An 18,569-nucleotide genomic window follows, 5' to 3' on the forward strand; every position below is an offset into this window, starting at 1 on the left:
TTGTTGTTTTAAAGCTGAACCTGTGGTGTTGGAGTCTTACCTCCCTCGTGTGCACCTTGCCTCTGCTTCGGAATGTGAAAAGCCAGTCTTGTTTCTCGGGAAGAACGTTTGCTGTTTCTTCCTTTTCCCTTACCCAAAAGGGCTGGTTTCTAGTGGGTCCCGCAACTGGATGGTCTCTGGACATCCCTGGGGTCCTGACCACCTTTGCCAAATCCCTCCTGGGCCCCCACTTGCCAGCGTAAACCCAAGGCTTGGAGGGCGAGCAGCCACACTAGATGTTCAGATACTGTCATTAGCATCTTTTGAGACTGGAAGAAACTGAGGCCCAGAGAAACCAATCAACTTGACTGAGGTTAGAGAGCCTGTGAGAGGTGGAATTCAGGCTGGAATTGGGGCCTCTGACCTTGTGCTTTCCTGGGTAGTGGTCACGGAGACCTCCTCCTGTGTGGTCGCGGCACCCTGCAGTTGTCCGGGGAGGGACTTGGAGACCGTGGCCTCCTCTGAGGACTGGAGGCTGAGCCCAAGCAGGAGTCCCTGCCAGCTGCCTCTCTGGACCATGACTGCATCCTGGGCTTCCCGGGGCCCACGTGGCCCAGAGCAGTGACTTGCGGGTACCCCTGAGGCTCGGCTCTGCCTGGAGGCGGGTGCATCCTTTCTCTCTGGCCGACATCCAGTGGCCCTGCCCTGCCGTCTCTCTGGAAACAGGCCATGCTGCCCCTGGGCTTTACTGGTGTCTCCTTAGAGTCGAATGGTCAGTGTCTGTGGCTGGAGGAAGGGGATGGAGAACGGTCAGCTCCTTGTTGATCTGTAGTGCTTTTCTCCAGCCACCAGGAGACAGGGGGTTTCCTGCAGGTCGGGGTGAGCATTACTAGGGGTACGGAGGGTGGAAGGCAGCAGCATCTCCAGGCCGCGTGGCCATCAAGGTCTTGGATGTCTGCAGGCACGGTTCTCTGCTGCCCGCCGGGCCCAACCCGACCTGTCCTTCTGTCACTGGGGGAGGCGTGTTCTGTGGGCCCCGGGGTTGTTGGCATTCCCGGGGCACCCTTGCTCCTTCTCCCAGCTCATCTAACAGGGGCAGGAGGAGGAGATGGATGCAGTGTCAGGCTCGACGAGGGCTGATGCGAACTCTTTATGCTTCTTTTAAAGCATGTGATTTTCCCCGGCGCTGGTGATGAAGCGATTTCAGAGTACAAGTCGGTGATTTACTACCAAGTGAAACAGCCACGCTGGTTTGAGACGGTTAAGGTATCATCTCCATGGCCCTGTTCTCCCATGGGGTGGGTTATGAGAGGCTCATTTGTATCCTGAGGATGTCGCCCCCTTGCACCTCCCCAGGGCTGCCTGCCAGTGGGTACCCTCCGCCAGCCCCGGAGCGCTTTCAACAAAGTCGTTCAAGAAGGTTGCTAAGGAACCTCGCTGGGGTTTCTTGGAATTTACATTTACTCTCATCTCCTTTTGGACGTAAAAGCAAGACTTTCCTGGAGACAAATGACAGAGTCCTTTACAGGCCGCTATTGTCTGTCTCTTCTCGGGTCTGTTTTATGTAAGGCGTGCTGTCTTTACAGCAAATGGAAAAAACACAGAGGTGATAGTACATGGAGGACATCACTGGGGAGATGGATCCTGTTCGCTCAGCTGTGATGCCCCGGGATTCCTAGTGCAGCCCCCGACACCCCGCCCTCTGTGAACCAGCCCACACTCCGCGGGCTTGGGTATTGGGACACCAGGCCAGTGGTTGGCTCTGGAATGCAAACATCAGCTATGAGATTATGGACACTCTTGGCTTAAAGGCAGCATGTATTGAGTCTTTTTCCTTTTACTCTGTGTCCTGAAAGAACAGCCTTCTTGCTGCAGCCAAGGGCAGGTCTCCACAGTTACAAGGGAACATGGGTACCTCCAAATTGGGGCTAAAAACATAAATGGCAACTTTAAAAAATAGACGCTTCACTGTGAGGATCAGCACAGTTAAAAAAAAAAAAATTCAGCTGCCTCTTCCAGTCCACGTGGCATCCTGGACAGCATTATCTGGTGTAAATTTTCAAAGGGCATTTGCCTTTGGGAAGATCACACCCTGTGGGGTAGAAGTGTGTGGAGTGTTCCAGGCTGTCTCAGCGGAATGAAGCCGACTGTAGGGGAAGGTGCTATAAAGGTGATGACTTTCCCTGCTTATCCCGCAGGTGGCCATCCCCATCGAGGACGTGAACCGCAGTCACCTCCGGTTTACCTTCCGACACAGATCGTCCCAGGACTGTGAGTAGCCACACGCTTCGTTAGCCCGTGTGTATTTATTATTGTGCATTTATTCTGGATTGTTCTAGACGGTGATTACTGTAACACAGGGAGGTCTTGACACTCCAGCTCCATGTCCAGGTGAACTCAGTCCTGTGAAGTGCTGTCCACTCTTTTTTGAGCTGCTCCCTGGAGATCTTCATTTTCTTCTCGAATTTGTCCAGTGAGGTGCCCTTCCTTCCTATTCTACCCTTGGGTTTCGTCTTTCCCATTTGTTCTGTGATCCTGTCCCATCTGTCAGAAAATCGCTGAGCTGTAACAGACAGATTTCACAAATTGCTTTTAATGCTGTTTGTGCTGGTGCTGAAAACCTTGAGCCCTCTCTGGCTTTGCTGGCAGCCACTGGTGTCTGGAACTCAGGCCGACCTTTTCTTGCCGGTGTTGGTATAGCCTTGGACATGATGCCAAGACTTTGGGAGGAAAGAATGGCTATTCGTATCACTCACATTCCAGAAGGATTTAGCATTGAAGATGAAGTTTGTCTCATAGCCTGTGTTGAACTCATTGTCTGCTAAGGATGTAGCCCTCTGTTAGCCACCAAGTAAAAAGTCACACGGGGAAGACGCATTACTGCCCCTTGTGGGCTGTATCCATCTGGCTGTCGGCTAAGAGTTGGGAATGCAAGTGATGCTACAGTGGTGTATGTAGTGGCCCCATGGGAAGGGTGGCCTTGGTGGGCTTGTTTATCACCCATGACCCTGTGGGAACCAGAGCCACAGGGGTGGGGGGTCCTCAACCCTGACTCTCTGTGTGTTTCCAAATATCTCAGCCTGAGGGGGAAATGCCCAGGGGGGTTGATGACCAAGCGAAGTGGAAGCTGCCCTCCCCTTGGCACAGTGCTTGGCACAGAATCAGTTCAGTTTAGTTCAGTCGCTCAGTCATGTCCAACTCTTTACAACCCTATGGACTATAGCACGCCAGGCCTCCCTGTCCATCACTAACTCCAGGAGTTTACTCAAACTCATGTCCATTGAGTTGGTGATGCCATCCAACCATTTCATCCTCTGTCGCCCCCTTCTCCTCCTGCCTTCAATCTTTCCCAGCCTCAGGGTCTTTTCCAATGAGTCAGTTCTTTGCATCAGGTGGCCAAAGTATTGGAGCTTCAGCTTCAGCATCAGTCCTTTCAGTGAACATTTAGGACTGATTTCCTTTAGGATGGACTGATTTGATCTCCTTGCAGTCCAAGGGACTCTCAAGAGTCTTCTCCAACACTGCAGTTCAAAAGCATTAATTCTTCGGTGCTCAGCTTTCTTTGTAGTCCAACTCTCACATCCATACATGACTACTTGGAGGTCGGCCTCAAAAGGCACACATCTGCCCGCATCCACAGAAAACATCAGCTGATGCATCTGGAATTGCTAACACTTTGCAGAATGGCATTAGACCGCTCACATACCAGCACCAAACTTTCCCAGCAACTTTCTCAGCTTTTTTTATAGTCCAGCTATAAAGCTCAGCTTTCTTTATAGTCCGACTCTCACATCCATACATGACTACCACCATAGCCTTGACTAGATGGACCTCAGCCAAGTCCTGGAGGCTGTGGTGGGCTCTGCACCCTGCCCAGAGGAGGTCGTGGTGGCAGGGGGCAGGGGCTGCTGGGGAGGTGAGGGTGAGGAGCCCCGCTGCAGGGCAGGCAGAGTTCTCGAATGCACAGAGGACTTCTCGCAGAAGCACGCTTCCCCTTAAGAACACCGGCATTCCCCCTAATTAATAGATTAGACTACGGCAGAGGGATCTCTTGGGTAGCATTTTAATTTTCCAAATCCTTGTTTTCCTTGTCAGTTTTAAGTACTCATTACAGACATGATGCTATCATGATACATTTGCATAATTAATGAAGTCCCCCTGGCCACAGCTGATGGGGGTTGGGGGAACGTGTGGAGCATAGCAAGTGTGATGATGGTGAAGTTGGTGGGCCACCCTAGCGATGGGGGCCACAGGGGGGCCTCGACTGGTGCCTTGTCTGTGCATACTCTGGGGGAGAAATGGGGCGAGCTGAGGCCACACTGCATCCGCTCCCTACTGTCCCCAGCAAAACATGTTGCTTTACCCCTTCTGGAAGCAGGTGATGGGGTTTCTCACGTTGGGCTCTGTCCTTGGGGTTGCTGGGAAAGTTTGGTGCTGGTATGTGAGCGGTCTAACGCCATCCTGCAACGTGTTAGCAATTCCAGATGCATCAGCTGATGTTTCCTCTGGATGTGGGCAGATGTGTGCCTTCTGAGGCCGACCTCCCAGGAGTTTCCCTTCTTTGTAGGGGGGCTGGCTGGGTGGGCAGCCCTGCCTGCTGCCCTCTGGGGCATGAGGTCTTCTCCCGTGACTCCTGACGTGTAAATGTGTTGTCTGCCTCGTCATGGCTGCTAATGAACATGCGAGAAATGCAGTCCATTCCTGATGTGAAGAGGCAGAGTATTAATAATTTAAAGGTGCGCTTTTAAATTCTGTCCTACTCAATAGTAGGGCTGAGGGAAGCTGTCTGCTGGCAGGTGTGGTCACATGTCTTGAACCACGGCTGATTTCACAGAGACACGCTTTAATGTTCTTCAGGTCTGCACAAACTTAGAACCTGGTGGCTCAGGTGGAGAAGAGTCCACCTGCTGTGCGGGAAGCCTGGGTTTGATCCCTGGGTTGGGAAGATCCCCTGGAGGAGGGCATGGCAACCCACTCCAGTATTCTTGCCTGGAGAATCCCATGGACAGAGGAGCCGGGTGGGCTATAGTCCACGGGGTTGCAAAGAGACACGACTGAGCGACTCAGCACAGCACAAACTTGGAAGGATCTCTTCCCTCTCTCTTGAACACTGAGAAGTTTTGTGTTTTCAAGAACCCTTTCACAAAGTTATTTTTTGATTCCTAGGGTACATATATTTTGCTTTTATCTGTCCTTTTATCTTTGGTTAGTCAATCATTCACCTACCTCATTAGCTAGCATTTATTGAGCACCTGTTATATTCCAGGAATGCAAAGATCAATGAGATATAGTATCTCAGGCAGTGATGTCCTAGAGTAAGTATTTTGAGCCTCTGACTCAAGGTGGGCAGATGTATTGCTCTCGGACCTCTGTTGTTTCATCTCTAAAAACAGAACCTGGGATCTGTAATTTTAAAGGTATTTTCTAGCCTTGAGCTCAATGGTTCCATGCTGTGTTCATCTTGCCTCTCTGAAAATTCATCACACATCCGTTTCTTCAGCCCAGAGTCCTCATTCATGCCTACCTGATCGGGCACCTGCCCACCCTGGAGCCTGCACTCCCCTCTGCTCACCAGCCCCACTGGCTGTCAGCCCCCAAGCAAGCCAGGCTGCTTCTATTTAGGGCCTCTGTATTTGGCCATCTCTTTTCCTGGAGGGTTTACATCTTGGGTCATATGTAGTCTATCTTCTCAGAGAGACCTTTCTGACCAGCCAGCTGGGTCGTCCCTGTTCCCATCATAGCGCTTTAATAAGCTCCCGACTTTTGTTTTCTTTCTTATCTGAAAGAACTCATTTGTTGGCGTCTCCCCAACTAGAACAAATGTTTATTGAGTATCTGATATATAGCAGGCAGTACGTTACACGCTGGGGAAATAGTGAAAAAATACACAACATTTCTTTCATGGGAAAACCCAGTGAATGAAGCTAATGATAAATTTTCATGCACACACACACACACACACTCGCACACACACACTCGGCACATGCACACACGTGCACACACGGTACAGGCTTGGTAATCTGGTAGTGATCGGGATTTGTCTTAATCTGCCGGGCAGTCACAGCAAAATACCATAGACTGGGTGATTTAACAGTGGCGATTTCTCACAGTTCTGCAGGCTGCAAGTCTGAGCCCAGGGCACCTGTGTGGTCGGGTCTGGTGAGAATCCTCTTCCCGGTTGCAGACGGCCACCTTCTCGCTGACAGCTCACATGGAGGAGGATAGAGCTGGTGTCAGTTCTGTTTCTTATAAGGGCCCCCATTCTATGGGGTCAGAGCCTCACCCTTATGACTATTCAACCTTAAGACCCTCCTTTTAGGCCTTTTCTCCAGTACAGCCATGCGGGGATTATGCTTCAGCCTAACAATTTAGTGGAACAAAACAAAACCTAACAGTTCAGTTCCTGGCCGTTGTGAAGACTGATCAGTTGAGTGCCAGGAAGGATGAGGGTCTGCGTTTGCTCTTCGGGGCAGGCTGGTCACTTTCAAGCTGGTGACTCCTTGGTGGAAACTTGAATGAAATGAAGAGCTGAGTCTCCCATGCTGATTTTGGTGGAAGGACTTCCTCGCCAAAGCGAATGAAATTTCATGTTTCGGTGTCTAGTCCACCTGCGGCTTACGTTAGTGCAGGGTCCAAGGTGGGCATCTCTCTGTCTTGGTTTTCTGTGTTGACCGTCTGTTTTCTCAGGGAAGGATTTGCTCCTTATAGTGGTCGCTTGCGATGGCCTGTGTGTTCTGCCCTGTTTATCCGTGAATCCCTAGGCTGCAAACACCGTCTTCACTGTTAGCTCTTTCTAGTTACTCTCAGCTTTCAGTATTGCAGACCTCCCTCCATGTTCCCCTTCAAAAGCATCCTCCTACTCTTTGGTCCTTTACTCCAGATTCCGTCTTGAACTTCGACAAGGAAACTCGACATTGCTCTGAGTTTACAGATTAGCTTGAGCCCAAGGATCCCTCTGTGATATGTGAATGTTGTCTCCATCTCCGTGTATTTATGTTTACTTCAATATCTGTCAAAACGGTTTTGTAATTTTTTCAGAAAGGCAGCTCTCGTGGCAGTTTATGATGTTATTTTTGTCGTGACGGCCGTTGAAAATGATTATTGATCTCTGTTGCAGCTAAGGACAAATCTGAGAAAATATTTGCCCTCGCTTTTGTAAAGCTCATGCGCTACGATGGGACCACCCTGAGGGATGGGGAGCACGATCTCATCGTCTACAAGGTGCGTTCTTTTTCTATTGGTGTGATGCTGTTGATGTTGATTGCTTCAAGCCTCTTTGGGCTTCCTGGCCTGAGTGGACATCTCCCATCTTTGTGGCAACAATGCTCTCTAGCAACTTTTAATTCTGAAAATGAACATTTCAGATGACCAGTTTTTTAGCTGTTCCTAAGGGGAGATGTTTGTTTGTTTTAGTCGCTAAGTCGTGTCTGACTCTTAGTGACACCATGGATACCAGGTTCCTCTGTCCATGAGATTCTCCGGGCAAAAATACTGCAGTGCGTTGCCATTCCCTTCTCCAGTGGATCTTCCTGACCCAGGGATTGAAGGTGCATCTCTTAAATCTCCTGCATTGGCAGGCGTGTTCTTTACCACTCGAGCCACCTGGGAAACCCATAATAACACATTAGATTCTGTTTAAAAAATGCTCTGTGAGTGTGAATTCATCTAGAGGAACAAGGGAAATATTAAAAATAAGCAATTTAGCACAAGATCTCAGTTCAATATTATGACTGTTTTTTCCTATTATTATTATTCTGTTTTTGACTGTGCAGCATGTGGGATCTTAGTTCCCTGACCAGAGATCAAACCCATGCCCCTTGCAGTGGAAGCGAGGTATCCTAACCACTGGGTCACTGGGGAAGTCCCCTGCTCAATATTATATAGAAAATTAGTTGGGAAAATAATTTATACAAGAATAGACACATGTAGGTGTATAACTGTAGGCTTCCCTGGTGGCTCAGTGGTAAAGAACCTAGTTGCAATGCAGGAGATGCGGGCTCAATCCCTGGGTTGGGAAGATCCCGGAGAGAAGAAAATGGCATCCCACTCCAGTATTCTTGCTTGGAAAATCCCATGGGCAGAGGAGCCTGGTGAGGTACAGTCCATGAGTTCGCAAACGAGTCGGACACAGCTGAGCAACTGAACAACGACGATATGTGTAACTGGGTCTTTTTGTTGTGGACCTGTAAGTACGCACAACATTGTCAGCTATCCTCCAGTATAAAACATTAAAAGATAAACTGTTTAGGAAATAATAAAAAAGCAAATGTCATGATGGGTCAAAGGATTAAGGGTCACAAAGGGGTAGAAAAAATTGCGGGGTGCTATGAGTCGCGTGTGACCTGTTGTGGCGTTAAACCCGCAGGCGGAAGCGAAGAAGCTGGAGGACGCGGGCACGTACCTGAGCCTGCCCTCCACCAAGGCCGAGCTGGAGGAGAAGGGCCACTCGGCCACAGGCAAGAGCATGCAGAGCCTCGGGAGCTGCACCATCAGCAAGGACTCCTTCCAGATTTCCACGCTCGTGTGCTCCACCAAGCTGACCCAGAACGGTGGGTGTGGGGCGTGGAAGCCGCACGCCTCTCCGCACTTTTTCTCCTTCCGCCCCCTCTTTCTCGTGCTCCCTGCTGGATGCAGGAGGCTTCCCCGGGTGCCTGAACCCGACCCGTGAGCCCTTCATCGCTGTGTGATGGCCTGTGGGGATGCTGATGACCGGGGAAAGAGGGCGGGGCTGGCGGCCCTTCTGCTTTGAAACTCACATTCTGCTTTTACTCTAAGGATGAACCTCAAAGTGATGAATTTACTTTTTCTTAAAAAATTACCCGTCTACGTATCTAGGTATCTATTTGTTTGGCTGCCCCGGAGCTTAGTTGCCGCATGTGGTATCTAGTTCCCTGACCAGGAATTGAACCCGGGTCTCCTGCATTGGGAGTGCCTAGTCTCAGCCACTGAACCACCGGGGACGTCCCTGAATATACTTTTGAAAAAGAATTTTGGCCAAGGGAAGGTAGCATGGCATAAAGCAAAGTCTGCATAATTGGGAGTCAGACCAATGCCCCAGGCTTGAACCCTGGGAATGACCTTGAACTAGGGTCCCCAAGCTCCTGTTCCTCATCTGTGTCCTGGTTATAGTGCCTGTCTCCTAGGGCTCTCTGAGGGCTATGGGAGGTGTACAGTGTGAGACTCCACCGTCTTGGGCCTTCCCCCTCCTCTTTGCTCATTGAAATAATTACCAGTTACCTTCACTTTTAAAAGCTGCTGTTGATAACATTTCTAGTCCCCCCCGATGGGGAGATAAGGCGCCCCTTGCTGACGCACTCACACCAAAGCACGGTCTTAGGCAGCATCAGATGGTGCCCGGCGTCCCCGCTCTGGCGGCGAGGCTCCTCGGCCTTGTCCCCACTGCTCGCAGCCTCGCTGCGGTGTGGCTGCCCGGCCAGGGGCCACTTCTGATTCAGAGTACACCATCTGGTTGAGGCAGAGACCCCTCTGCACAGACCCTACACTGAATAATCCAGCTTCCTGAATGTGACCGTCTCACAGCTGTGCGGAGTAGCTTCATGCTCTCTTGAAAGTCAACTTGAAAATCCAGTTTTTCCCTCTTAGCCACCTGGTATGGGTTTTGATTATTAATGTCTGTTGCTGTCATGAATTGTGTCTTGGGAGTTGTCCTTACAGCTGGAGCCCAAGGGACAGTCATTGTTTGGACTTTAACAGGATAATCAGGGAGAAGGCAATGGCACCCCACTCCAGTACTCTTGCCTGGAGAATCCCATGGACGGAGGAGCCTGGTGGGCTGCAGTCCATGGGGTTGCAAAGAGTTGGATACGACTGAGCGACTTCACTTTTCACTTTCATGCATTGGAGAAGGAAATGGCAACCCACTCCAGTGTTCTTGCCTGGAGAATCCCAGAGCCTGGTGGGCTGCCGTCTCTGGGGTCGCACAGAGTCGGACACGACTGAAGCAACTTAGCAGCAGTAGCAGTAGCAGGGGCCAAAAGTAGCCCCATATTCTGGAAGCCCCTGCTTGGTAGTGGACGGTGCGCTGGCGTGGGGTGTGTGGGCCCCGTTCAGTTTTTCCCCGCCTGCTGTATCCACCTGGTTGTACTGGGCTCTGCAAGCTACGTTTCTCACCATTTGTCTCATGAGTAAATTGGGACCGGCTGCGGGGGTGGGGGGTGGGTGGAGGATGTGCGGCAGAGAGTAGCATGTCACTCAGATGCGTGAAGGCCACTTGGATACCTCTTTCTAACAATACCTTCTTATCATGGTTTGCCTGGTGCATTTTGAATTCTCCCAGCCTGGGATTGTGCTCTGAGCAGGTGAAAACCCTGCCCAGGGGCATTGGGTTCCCTGCATGCCTGGGAAAGTGTAGGTTATGTGCAGGCACTTGGCAAGCTTAATTCCCTGAGGAAGATGCCACCGGCAGGTTGGGCGCTGGCTTGAGACTGGGTTATAGTGAGGATGACCCCGTAGGTCAGATGTCACCCTGGATACGGCCTTCACAGTCCACTTGCCCGACGACCAGCTACTCCTTCTAGACAGCGGCCCCCAACCTTATTGGCAGCAGGGACCAGTTTCGTGAAAGACAGTTTTTCCATGGACTGGGGGATAGAGGGCTGGGTGGGATGGTTTTGGAGTGATTCAAGCACATCACATTTATTGTGCACTTCATTTCTGTGATTGCTACATCAGCTCCACCTCAGATCATCAGGCATTGGATTCCATACGCTGGGGACTCCTATTCTAGGCCTCTTGGAACTCAGGGCAGCCTCTCTCATGGAGTACTTCAGCGTCTGCTGTGTTGTGCCATCTCCGCTGTGTCATGAGCCACCCTCTTCCCTATGGGTCATATTCCAGGAGCACGTTTGGAAGCTGTTATTTGCAATTTGAATATGTTTCCCCATTAAACAGTGTTCTGAATAGCAGGTAGGTTGGGCCCACCCACAGAATCCTCCTTAACCCGCGTGTCCCTGGAGAAGAGCACTGCGAACCAGGATATTCTCAAGGTATTAAGTCACAGTAATTTCCCAGGGAGATGCGTCTCACTGTCTCTGACTTCCTCACTCTTCGAGTTCCACCAGTCTCAGGGTAGTCCTCTGCCTGGGACTGAGGGCAGGGCACCCTGGCTTCCGCAGCGGCTGTTGCTGGGCAACCAGGAAATTGCAGCTCTCAGCGATGCAGCTTACTGAGAGCCAGGGGGACCCGTCTTTTGTTGTTCGTTTCACACCAGCCAGCGATGCCTCTTCTCGGGATGGTGGCTTGTCAGGTGTGCGAGATGGAGTTGCCCCAGTTGGCGCTGAGTCCCAGATTCTCATTTGAGGGAGTCATTTTTCCGAGACCGTGATTTGTTCCTGCGAAGGTCCGATACTTAGGGAAAAGGAGTGGCTGCATTACTCATCGAGATTTGTGTGAAACGTCTGTGTTCTCAGCACTATGCTGGATGCTATGGGGGAGAGGAGACAAAGCTGGAGATGTGGTTCCTCTCCTGAATTAGCTTACTGCCGAGTGAGAAGGGGAGAGATCCTAACATGAAGCGTTATTACGGGCCAGACTGCAGTGACTACTGGGGATTGAGAGAGCGCTGGGTACCTAGGGGCTGGTCAGGCTCCCCCTCCTCAAAGGTGTTCTCAGAAAGATACAGCTGGGCCAATTAGCAGTGGACAGACACCTTTGAGGAGGGGGAGCTCGGCCAGCCCCCTAGGTCCCTGCCCTCTTTGACCTCTCTCATTTCCCAGTATCTCAAGGGCTTCCCTTATGATTCAGATGGTAGAGAATCCGCCTGCAGTTCAGGAGACCCGGGTTCCAACGCTAGGTCCGGGAGATCCCCTGGAGAAGGGAATGGCAACCCACTCCAGTATTCTTGTCTGGAGAATCCCATGGACAGAGGAGCTTGGGTGGCTACAGACTATAGGTTGCAAAGAGTCAGACACAACTGAGTGACTAACATGATGATCTTTTCTCAAAAGAACAGTGTAGAGGTGAACCTCAGCCTCCCTCTAAGCCAAAGTGCCACTAACTTAGCTTGAATGGATTCAGATTATTAACTAGCCTCTGTTAAAAAAAAAAAAAATTGCTGGTAATTCTTATGAGGTAGAAAGCTCCCTTCCGAGAAGGCAATGGCAACCCACTCCAGTACTCTTGCCTGGAAAATCCCATGGGCGGAGGAGCCTGGTAGGCTGCAGTCCATGGGGTTGCAAAGAGTTGGATACGACTGAGCGACTTCACTTTCACTTTTCACTTTCATGCATTGGAGAAGGCAGTGGCAACCCACTCCAGTGTTCTTGCCTGGAGAATCCCAGGGATGGGGGAGCCTGGTGGGCTGCCGTCTATGCGGTCGCACAGAGTCAGACATGACTGAAGTGACTTAGCAGCAGCAGCAGCAGCAGCAGAAAGCTCCCTTAACCCCAGGACTGAGAGCATGACTGAGCAGGATGTAGCCTTTCTCATGACTTACCTTTTGATTAGAAATTAAAATATGTCAGCTTTCTTGATGAATGACTAAAATGTTCATCTGTTTGATGGATGGCTGCTGCAGGTCTTCCTGCCGGGCATCATGCTGAGTGCTTTTTCCATGTCTTACTGTTTAATTCTTGCACCAACCCTGTGACTCCGGGAACCATGCACCCATTGTTCAGATAGGAAAACTGAGGTGAACGTACTTGTCCAAGGTCTTAAAGCAGTTGTTGCAGCTGTTGAGTTGCACAGTCATGTCTGACTGTTTGTGACCCCATGGACTGCAGCACGCCAGGCTTCCCTGTCCTTCATCATCTCCTGGAACTTGCTCAAACTCATGTCCATTGAGTTGGTGATGCCATACAACCATCTCATCCTCTGTCTTCCCCTTCTGCTCGTGTCTTTAATCTTTCCCACCATCAATGTCTTTTCTAATGAGTCAGTTTTTCACATCAGGTGGCCAAAGTATTGGATCTTCAACTTCAGCATCAGTCCCTCCAATGAATATTCGGGATTGATTTCCTTTAGGAATAACTGGTTTGATCTCCTTGTAGTCCAAGGGACTTTCAAGAGTGTTCTCCAATACCACAGTTCAGAAGCATCAATTCTTTTGCACTCAGCCCTCTTTATGGTCCGACTCTCAGCATGGCCCAAATGATGCTTGAAACTATGCTGTTCATATTCTAAATACACTAGGATGTCCCCCTGCGTTTTCCTGTATGTAACTCTTACTTTCAACACCTGTGCTTGGGTGAGGTCATATAAATGAGACTGTGTGTTTGGTGCTCATCACCTGTATGTGTTTTATGTGGTTTGATCTTTATGGGCTTTCCCTGATTGCTCAGATGGTAATGCAGAAGACCTGGGTTTGATCTCTGGATCAGGAAGATCCCCTGGAGGAGGGCATGGCTACCCACTCCAGTATTCTTGCCTGACAGTAATGGCGGGAGACCTGGGTTCAGTCCCTGGCTTGGGAAAATCCCCTGGAGGAGGGCATAGCTTCCCACTCCAGTATTCTTGCCTGACAGTGATATAGGAGACTTGGGTTCGATCCCTAGGTTGCGAAGATCCCCTGGAGGAGGGAATAGCTTCCCACTCCAGTATTCTTGCCTGGGAAACCTCAGGGACAGAGGAGGTTGGCAGGCTGCAGTTCATGGGGTTGCAAAGAGTCTGACATGACTGAGCGACTAACCGTTTCACATCCTTAATTATAACTGTTGTCTTGTGTTCACTGAAATTCTACCTTATTGCCAAAATTATGTTTTTCTTTTCAGTGTTCTTGCCTGGAGAATCCCAAGGATGGGGGAGGCTGGTGGGCTGCTGTCTGTGGGGTCGCACAGAGTTGGACATGACTGAAGTGACTTAGCAGCAGCAGCAGCAGGGTTTTTTTGTTTTTTTTTTTTTTTTATATAGAGACAGTGTCTGTAGCATAAGTTCATTCCTGATGAGCATAAACAGTACATTAGATGTGTTTTGCTAGTTATGTTTTTTTCATGTAATGGGATATTAATATGACTTCAAGTGAGAGTTGTGTAGGCCCACGTCTTTTCCTCGAGATGTTTTGGAGTCTGTCTTCATGCCTTAAAGAAAATCATTTCTCAGCATTGTCTTCCACAATGTCTTTATTCTGCAAAAATCAATGCATTCAACTTGTGGTTTTTCTGTTAGAAAACAAACGTAAAGCCTCATAGAACGGCCCAGCCATGGTGAGGGAGGCAGGCTCAGCAGAGCAGTGGCCAGGGTTCCTGTCTCCTTCAGGGACTGTCCCCGTGCATTCTCAGTACTGCGTTTGAGTTGGTTATTTTATATCGCATGCCCAGGCGCTCAGTCATGCCCGACTCTTTGTGACCCCTTGGACTGCGGCTCTCCAGGCTCCTCTGTCCACGGGATTTCCCAGGCAAGAATACCGGAATGGGCTGCCAGTTCCTCCTCCAGGGGAATTTCCCCAACCTAGGGATTGAATCCATATCTCCTGTGTCTCCCACATTGCAGGCAGTTTCTTACTGCTGAGCCGTCAGGGAGGCCCTTATTTTATATTATTTTATCTTAAAAAGTAAGAGTCTTATTCTCAAGCAGGGAATAACCGCTGGGGAGAAGCTGCCAGGAGCGGCCTCGCAGGCCTGCTGCTGCTCTGATTTGCCTTCTTGTAGGTGGAAAGGCTGGTCTTCCTTTCATGGGCTCCTAGCTGCCTTTCTGAATCTTTTGTTTGTAAATCATTTCATGGGAAATGTAATTGAAAGTAATGGATTCAGCTGCACTGGGCATCAAGGATGCCTCTAGAAATGTATTGAAATATTTAGGTGGCGAACATTTCCAAATAGACTTGGTTTTTCTGTTCAAAAAGTGATGTTGGAGACCTGATGTGATGGGTGCATGAGGGAGACCGGGTCCTTGCTGGGAGGAACTGATGGTCGTTTCCTGTTTCCAGTGGACCTGCTGGGGCTCCTGAAGTGGCGATCCAACACCAACCTGCTGCAGCAGAACCTGAGGCAGCTGATGAAGGTGGACGGCGGAGAGGTGGTGAAGGTAACATGGCCTAAAGTGTAGGAACAGGGGTAGGTGCGGCCTCCCAAGACGGTAGAACCACGCCTCCAAGATACGGTGGGTTCGGTTTCACATTGTGGTGGGAAAGCAGGTCACAGGAATTGTTTGGTTCCTCGATGCAAATCAAAGGGATGCCCACACCCTGCTGTAGTCTTTCGAGGGTGCAGTAGCATCGTGTCAGAAAAGCTACTAGGTACGATATAAAATGGGTAACCAACTGGGACCTCGTGTACAGCACAGGGGACTAAGCTCATTATTTTGTAAAAACCTGTAATGGAAAAAGGATATAAACAACTATAATATATAATATATAATGTATTATGTACAATATATAATACATATGTAATACACGTGTGTGTTTATATGTACATGGATATATATGTATGGCTGAACCGCTGTGCTGTACACCTGAAACTAACACGTTGTAAATAAACTATACTTCAATAAAAACACCCCCCCAATAAACCTTCCAAAATTAAAAAGAATCATGTCCATACCTTAATTAAAAAATACCTGGTTGAGAGAAGTGCTGTCACCGTAATCTTCAGTGACTGATAACCCTTTTGCAGTAGTCATATCAGAGATTGCCAATCACATCACCACCACAAATACAGCAATGAAGAAGCTGGAAATAGCGTGAAAATTATCAAAACGTGACCCAGAGACACTGAGTGAGGGAGTGCTCTTGGAAAAACGGGGCCGATAAACTTGCTGGATCCCGGCGCTGTCACAAACCTTGGAGTGGTAAAAACCAGCATACCTCCCGAGTGCGATGAAACCTGGTCTGCCGGCGTGGGGCTCTGGCTCTGACCCCTTAAACCACCAGCGTCTTCAGGATGTTGACACATGCCTCTAGGAGGACAGAGTCCTTCTTGGACCCTGGTCGGGGAGGGTGGCCTGGCTTCACTGTGATGGAAGTGGTCTTTGGAATCAACTGAGTTTAGGACTCTGAGTTCTCTTCCAGTGGGTCCTCGCTGTGGGGTTACTGTAGTTTGAATAACCTCGTTTAAGCCTTGCTTTCCCTGCCGTGGCCTGTGTCTTTGCTGGGCTTCCCTGGTGGCTCAGACAGTAAATAATCTGCCTGTGATGCAGGAGACCCAGGTTCAATCCCTGGGCTGGGAAGATCCCCTGGAGAAAGGAATGGTCACCCACTCTAGTATTCTTGCCTGGAGAATTCTATGGATAGAGGAGGAGCCTGGCAGACTACAGTCTGTGGGGTCGCAAAGAGTTGGACACAACTAAGCGACTAACACACATACTTTCCCTGCTTTGAAATGGACAGGATCAGAGTGCCTTGCTCAGATGATCGTTGTGGAGGCTGCATAAGGTTCTGGCCCTGGGAGGTGTGCAAGAGTGTCATGATTTATCCTCATCACTGTCCTGCCGTCCTGGCTCTCGACTTACCCAGAAGCCCTGTCGTCGATGTGGAAAACTTGGTGGTGTATCCGTGAAGTCACAGTCTTCAGCCTTAGCTGCTTTCCCCCACTGCAGTCTTGGTTTATTTCTTAGCCTCGCACAGAGCAAGCTCTGGAGCAATGCTGGATGCCCTCCTGAATCTTCATCTGAGATTGGACAGTCAGACTGGTGTGATCGGAGGTCCCTTGGAATGCTCAGTTTGGTCCTTGTTGGAGCTTTTAGTATTTTCTTCAGCCTCTCCTTGTCTGCCGTCTGCTCGGTGACTCCTCCTTGTACGGAAGGCAGTGCCCGTCCGTGGCCACTGGGTTCCACCCGGGCTGGTGGCAGCAGGCTGGCCCCCTGAGCAGGCTCCCTGCTGCCAGGTCTGTGCTGCTGCCTTAGTCCGTACCCTCCATGAGATGCTTGCGGAGGGAGACAACCTTATCTCTCTAGAAATTAATTACTTCAAATGGTCTCAATTAAACAGCAGTGTGGTTAGCTTCAGTATAAATTAATTCGGTGGCATTGCTCTCCTGAATTCATTGTATAACCATTCAAACATATCCTTGCTAATCTTCAAAGTTTAATCATCTTTTCCTGGCCCTTGTCTTCTTCTCCTGGCTTGGACGATGTTAATTGTATTTTAAATTTCCCAGGGTTCTATGAATTCCCTAATTCAGATGAAAACTGGCTGAATGACTTCACAGCACTGCTTTAAAAGACCCACAGTCAATGAAATTGTGTCCTCTTTCATTTCGCGGCCCCTGTATCACGTCAGGGATTACTTGTATTTCTGTTGAACTTTTGTTACACTGACCAGGGAGAATCTAGAGCCATCTGGTTTTATTGCCTTCCTCTGTTCCTTTTAGCTGATCTATTATCATCTCCTATTGTTCATCCCTGGAGGTGATTTTTCACCTCTCTCGTGACCCTTCCTGTGTTCACTGGAACTGCCCAGGCCTGGAGGACCTGTCTGGCCCTTACTTGCTTTGCCTGAGTTTATTCTTTCCAGTCACCAGCATTTCTTAATACCCTTAGGCCTAGAGTGGAGAACGGACTCATCTAAGGACCACATGGTGACCCAGCCTGCATGGGGCTGCTTTCCATTATATGGAAGAACATTTATAGGCTGTGCATCTTATTCCACTTATTTAAGACCCCTCTTTTGTGTATTTGTAACGTTTTTCTTAACATTTTTTTTTTCTTTGATGTGTACCGTTTTTTTAAAGGAACTCTTTAGAGGAATTAAAGAACCTCTTGATGAGGGTGAAAGAGGAGAGTGAAAAAGCTGGCTTGAAACTCAACATTAGAAAAACTAAGACCATGTCATTCAGTCCCATCACTTCATGGCAAGTAGAATGGGAGAAAGTGGAAATTCTCTTTTCTTGGCTCCAAAATCGATGAGGACAGTGACAGCAGCCACGAAATTAAAAGGCACTTGCTCCTTGGAAGAAAAGCTATGACAAATATAGACCGCGTATTAGAGAGCAGAGATCACTTTGCTGACAAAGGTCCATATAGTCAAAGCTATGGTTCTTCCAATAGTCATGGACAGATGTGAGAGTTGGGCCATAAAGAAGACTGAGCGCCACACAATTGATTTTTTTGAATTGGGGTGCTGGAGGAGACTCTTGAGAGTCCCTTGGACAGCATGGAGATCAAAGCAGTCAATCCTAAAGGAAATCGACTCTGAATATTCATTGGAAAGACTGATGCTGAAGCTGCAGCTTCAGTACTTTGGCCGCCTGATGCAGAGAAGCAACTCGTTGGACAAGACTCCGATGCTGGGAAAGGTTGAAGGCGGGAGGAGAAGGGGGCGGCAGAGGATGAGATGGTTAGATGGCATCACGGATTCAGTGGCCATGAATTCGTGCAAACTCTGTGAGATAGTGGAGGACTGGGAAGACTGGTGTGCTGTAGTCCATGTGGTCGCAGAGCTGGACACATCTTAGCAACTGAACAACAGCAGCGTTTTTTAGAGTCTTTATCGATTTTATTACACTAGTGCTTCTGTTTTGTCTTTTGTTTTTTGGCCTCAAGGCGTGTGTGATCTGAGCTCCGTGATCAGGGATTGAACCTGCACTCCCTGTATGGGAAGCTGAGGTCTGAACCACTGGCCCACCAGAGAAGTCCCTGTGTATTCGTAACTTTTACTGGAAAGATGACATTGCCTGATAGACTGTTGAAAGTATTCGGTC

General features: G+C 49.4%; 1 protein-coding gene across 2 annotated transcripts in view; it reads left to right on the forward strand.

Annotated features, from left to right (window-relative positions):
• The window catches only part of DOCK1 (dedicator of cytokinesis 1), a 568,995-nt gene that overhangs the window by 94,657 nt on the left and 455,769 nt on the right, over window positions 1–18,569 (forward strand). For both annotated transcript variants that reach the window (XM_069566865.1, XM_069566866.1), the window contains exons 15-19: window positions 1,147–1,245; window positions 2,178–2,250; window positions 7,097–7,200; window positions 8,345–8,528; window positions 14,861–14,958. In XM_069566865.1, coding sequence (XP_069422966.1) covers window positions 1,147–1,245; window positions 2,178–2,250; window positions 7,097–7,200; window positions 8,345–8,528; window positions 14,861–14,958 — 558 coding nt within the window. The remainder of the gene's footprint in view (window positions 1–1,146; window positions 1,246–2,177; window positions 2,251–7,096; window positions 7,201–8,344; window positions 8,529–14,860; window positions 14,959–18,569) is intronic.

Source organism: Ovis canadensis, chromosome 22, assembly GCF_042477335.2.
Source record: "Ovis canadensis isolate MfBH-ARS-UI-01 breed Bighorn chromosome 22, ARS-UI_OviCan_v2, whole genome shotgun sequence".
Lineage (NCBI taxonomy): Eukaryota > Metazoa > Chordata > Mammalia > Artiodactyla > Bovidae > Ovis > Ovis canadensis.